The sequence below is a fragment of the Schistosoma mansoni genome, chromosome 6 (assembly GCF_000237925.1).
Source record: "Schistosoma mansoni strain Puerto Rico chromosome 6, complete genome".
Taxonomy (NCBI): Eukaryota; Metazoa; Platyhelminthes; class Trematoda; order Strigeidida; family Schistosomatidae; genus Schistosoma; species Schistosoma mansoni.
In genome coordinates, this window is record NC_031500.1 from 19,962,213 (window position 1) to 19,967,625 (window position 5,413).

The window sequence follows — 5,413 nt, forward strand, 5'->3', positions numbered from 1 at the left end:
GAAATACATTCTACGTTTGACCATCGCCATATACTACTTATATGGATATAAGTAGACCACACCACAATACGAGTTTCCATAAATAGGTATATAGGCATTTTATATATAGTCACCCCTAAGACTGTATCTACAATGTGATATGAGCGAGTCCTGGTTATCAACATGTCACTTGTTATTGTCTGTCTAATAAAAGAGACGAGTAAAGTAAAACATAAATTTACACTTGAAATTATTTCATGCAATCCAAAAAATGGTATGACCCAAATTGTAGAATTCCACTTGGTTGTTTCTAACTGTTGTGTTCAAAATACTCTTAATACATTTTACTCATTATCCAGTGAACTTTTAACTGGTTTTCTCCAGTTTGTCCACTTACATTTTTAGGAATGAAATAAATACTTACCTATTCAATAGACTACATATTAGAAGAACTATTTACCGTAGAATAGGATCTGTAAAGGAATTTCTTAGCTTTAGATAATATTCTGTAGGAAACATATTTTTTCCAGTTTCATTATATGCCCCATATTTCCAGGTTACTTCACGGATCGCTCTGTTGAGTTGTCAGAATACTAACAGGAATAATGTAATGATTCTGTTCCTTAAAGAGTTATGTAACTGACCGTAATATCATGTTTATTCATATAAACGGAAATGAAATCTTAAACTTTGCCAATAATTTTTCCCTACCATTAACGTGCAAACGATACTAAATTCTTGTTTAAAGTCAATTCACTAGTTTATATATAACTTTCTATCTTTTTTACATACCTGATTCAATACTTTAAAAGTATTTTACCATCTTTACTCCAATATATTCAGGTGCTTATCCGACATGGCTGCAATGTGAATCAGATGGATTCAATGAACTGTTCACCTGTTCACCATGCGGCAAGAAATGGACATAGTGGTAAGTTAATATGTGGATTTAAAAATGAAATGGGTGGGTATTCATTTACAGATTGTAAAAAATCTGTTTCAGAATTGTTTTACGATAACGGGAACAAGCATTTTCGTTTTCTGTTGATTGGTTTTAAGTAAAAAAGTTATATAACTTTTACAGATTCCTTATGGAACTATCAAATGTCGTTCCCATGATGTACAGTTTTTTAGATGGCAGGTGGTAGTAGATATGAAAGGACCATCTCAGTGATCAGCCAGATAATCAGCGAACAAGGACATTTTAATTAAGATTATATATATATATATATATAACTCACTAGTAAGTTAACGAGGACTTACTATGTAATATCCTGAACTAAATTTATAAACCACACAAAATTAAAGTTTTTAATTAATCTTTGTTGAATCAGGTAACAGTTTCACATTAAGCTGCACACTTTTTGCTCGATTCTTTATAATTTAATAGTTGAGCTCATGAGTTAGTTAAAGCTAGACCACCAGGGAGAATCTGGAACAAATGAACGACCGTTCCATTCTAGTATAGGATCCCTCAGCAGTGCGCATCCACGATCCCGCTTCCAGGACTGGAACCTAAGACGTACCGATTTTGCCCACGAGCGCTTAACCTCCAGACCACTGAGACGGCATCCAACGGTGTTAATATTAAACTCCAACCAATTCATGAAATTGCAACACCACCCAAAATTGTCTGCAGTGAATTACTACCTCACAACAGACCCGGTTGAACTCCACTGGTCACGGCTTCTCACTAGAACTTCAGGAAATACCTGATGGAGCCAGTCACTAGTGAGCATATGATGATTATAATCAGAAAGGGTGCTCGTGGATATTATAGTTATTTAATAGTTGAATTCATGAGTCAATTAAGGCTAGACCACCATGGACCGGAAGGTCAAGGGTTCAAATCTCGCAAGCGAGATCGTAGATGCGCATTGCTGAGGAGTCCCACATTAGGATGAAACGGCCGTCCAATGCTCCCAGGTTTTCCAAAATGGTCTAGCATCGGTTGAATCGTGAATTCGACTATTAAATTATTATAACATCTACAAAACCCCTTTTTTATTATAATTCTTTATAAGACTAAATTCGACCTGTTCATGTAAGCATTTGTTTGATGTGATTATTACTGTAAAATATCCCAATATTTGCTGATATTCTTTATTATGTTCGACTAATCGACTCTAATTCGTTCATTATTTCCAGACACGGTCGAATGGCTTATCAAGAATGGGGCAAATCTTCTGGAATTAAATCTTTTTGGTCAGAAACCAGCAGATTTAGCTTTAGCTAATCATTTCCCTGATTTGGCAGATGTGATTCGTAGAGAAGGTTAGTTCACTTTTTATGTTATATTAAGATGATTAATTCATGTTATTCACACAATGTTCATTTCATTTCTTTGTTATACGTATCAATAATCGACAATATTTAAAGCACTTGTGACTTTTTCTAAAGTGTCTAGTACAGCTCTTCAATCATGTCGGTCATCACAATTAACATAACACTATGTCTTGGCTATTTGAACGTTATCGTATTTTCAGTTGAAAAATAAGTATTTCAGGATATCGAATGAAAATTTTCCGGTGAAACAAATGCCCAACATTCCATGAGATATTATGTCGACTTTAAAATTTACATAAGTTAAGAAATCTTAACTTCTATGTACTTTAAGCATTGAACTACATAAACTATTTACATTAATAATAGCAAATTTAATCGTAAGTCAGTTAATTTGTAGAAATATTACGTGTCTACATCAAAACTGCACCCAAATGCCCTGGTATGGCCGAGAGTGGAGAGAATCCGCTGTCCCTGTCCAAATGCTCTTGCATGGCCACGCGTATATAGCCTCTGACAGGGAAGTCCTACTCATTGTTTTCTCACATCAGAGGTGTTGTTTACGAAATTGAGAGGATGAAAAGCGAATGTCCGGCGCTCTAACCAGGTTGCTAGACATGGAAAGTCCACCTAGGGGAGTTGGAAAACCCTCATTCCAAACCAATGGTGCACATGAGCTCCAGTATCCTGAAGGAACAAATGGCGTATGAATCAATCGTTGGTCATCGGCTACCATGGGACTGCATCTAATCACGATGCTCCACTGTCTTGTGGATCAGACCTTTAGGTCGAAGGCTCCTGGTGTGGGCCTCCTGAGAAAACCACCTGTTTCAGTTTGGGCACCTGGGTAATATCGTAGCCCTCACACAAACCGAATGAGATTTGTGTGGCGCATATGTATCTGATGCTTTCTTGTACCAATATTTATGTGTTTAAATAAAAAAAATAATGAAAAACATCAAACCTTATTTTAACCATTTTGGAACTTTTGCTTTAAATATTAAATGAACAATGGAACCATATTCTTCAGTCACGACTAACTTATCCGATTGTTTCAATTTCATAAAAAATATTAATTTGTAAACAACCAGTCATTCAGTAATTATATATAACCAAAGGTTCTTTTAAAATGACACAAACTGAAAGCATCCATTCAAAAACATTTAATATGAAATTCATAATAAAACATTAAATATCAGTGTATGGTATACATTGACAGTATTCGTAGGCCTAGTTCCTCTTTACAATCGCCTACAAAAATAGATTTGAATGATCCTATTAGCTGAATTAGAATGAGTTAGAGTCACTGTCGATTCTGCTCACAAACTTCTGTACTATTATGTTGTTATTTCTACCAAAAATTAATCTATGTAATGCTTCACTATTCACAACTAATTATACATTAAAAAAGTGACAGGGTTCAAATTTCACTCATTATATAATCAATTACAGAAAAACAGGTGAAGAAAAGAAAAGGAAACATGGAAGTTTGAAAGTGTAGATATATAACCTCAATAACTGTTTCAATGACTACTACACAGTTATACTGAAAGTTAATGTATGTCACATAATCTGTGTCTGGTGAGGTACGGGTTCAAGCTTAGAGGTAGAGTAAAATACTGATGATTAACCAATATAAAGTTGTCATGATTCACAAAATACTCTAATCACATTGATATATCGGTCATATATAGATACCTAAACTTAAATATAACCTTATACAGTGCTTTCTTTCAACTTCCAGTCAGTTTCCCAGTGATATTTTACGTTTTACATTAGAATGAATGACTTTTAATATTGAATTTCTCTTCAAATCTTTCCGTATTTTTGTTTAAATTTTCTTCTTATAGCTAAAAAGCAAATAAAAAATTTGGAATCAAAAACCCTACATCCAGGAGATTCAATTGAATTAGCATAAAAAGAAGAATAAAACTGAAGAAGATGGATTCGTCTAATAACTTAATAATATCTCTCGAAGAATTTCGATGTTGAATATATATATATACTATTATTCGCTAAATAGAACACGTTTTGTTCCACTGAACGAATGTTAACTATGTGTGATTATAGAAAAAGAGTGCTTTCTCCAGAATTTTATAAACCTACTTACTATTTGACTGGTTCTCCCAGTCTCCCACATTGTTCAGGCGTTCCATGTATCTTATTATTGGTTGCTCTGGTTGTTGGGAAAGGAATCGGCTTCGTTACTTCGGAAGAATCTCGGCTTTTATCATGAGGCGTCATAATTTTTCCTTCTACTCCCAATGCAGAGTTTAAATGGTTTAATTTGTTTATTCTGATTAACGTTTGTTTAGCAAGTTAGTTTCCTACGGGATGGGGTTGCTGACTCCATGCCCAACTCTTCTTATTTACCCGGGCTTGGAAATGGCATTAACCTTAGAAGAGCTACAAGTGGAGTTAAAACATTTTGAAGATCATCTGAAGAATATCTGAGCAATCAAACAAAACTTTGAATATATAAATGAAATGGTGACCTTCCCATAGTTGATATAAAACTATACTTTTCATCTGCGTGAATAAAGATTTTGAATCTCTGGCCTCATGTAACATTCAATAATTTATAAACAAAATTCTTATGGTATAACTTTAGACTACTGAAGTATTTTATAAGTAGATTCAAAATGATACGATTTCAAAATGTTTGTAATTTCATGGTCTATATTGAAATTTAAGTATTTGATAAATTGAGGATCTATAAATGCTTTATGATCCAATTAAATGTATACGCCCTGAACTGAATCTACGAATCATCTTGTTTACTGTGGAAAGTTATGTAGAAAAATTAACTTCGTCTTAACACTAATTGATATTCGTCTGAATAAAAAGATTGACTAAGTCCACTTTTTGTAATGAAAAAGTCCTCTATTGGAAAATGATTCAAGGATCAAATGTTTTATTAGAAACAAAATCGTGAACCAGTACAACAAATGCTTCAGTGGTTAATTAATGTATATTCAATAGCAGAAGGGGTTTGGTGGAGATTTTAGTAATTTTATAGAGTTGAGATCATGAGTCAATTGAAGCTAGACCACTATCGAAAACCTGGAAGCACTGGACGGCCGTTTCGTCCCATTATGGGACTCCTCAGAAGTGCGCATTCACGATCCCGCCTTGCGAGCAGTCCTACAAT

The 5,413-nt window shown here is 34.1% G+C and overlaps 1 protein-coding gene across 1 annotated transcript in view; it reads left to right on the plus strand.

Moving 5' to 3' along the window:
- Smp_077820 (putative ank repeat-containing) overlaps positions 1–4,180 on the plus strand; it is a gene marked incomplete at its 3' end in the record, with an annotated part of 13,290 nt that extends 9,110 nt beyond the window's left edge. The window contains exons 5-7 of the mRNA XM_018798549.1: positions 823–910; positions 2,128–2,253; positions 4,113–4,180. Coding sequence (XP_018653480.1) covers positions 823–910; positions 2,128–2,253; positions 4,113–4,180 — 282 coding nt within the window. The remainder of the gene's footprint in view (positions 1–822; positions 911–2,127; positions 2,254–4,112) is intronic.
- Between the last annotated feature and the right edge of the window lie 1,233 nt (positions 4,181–5,413).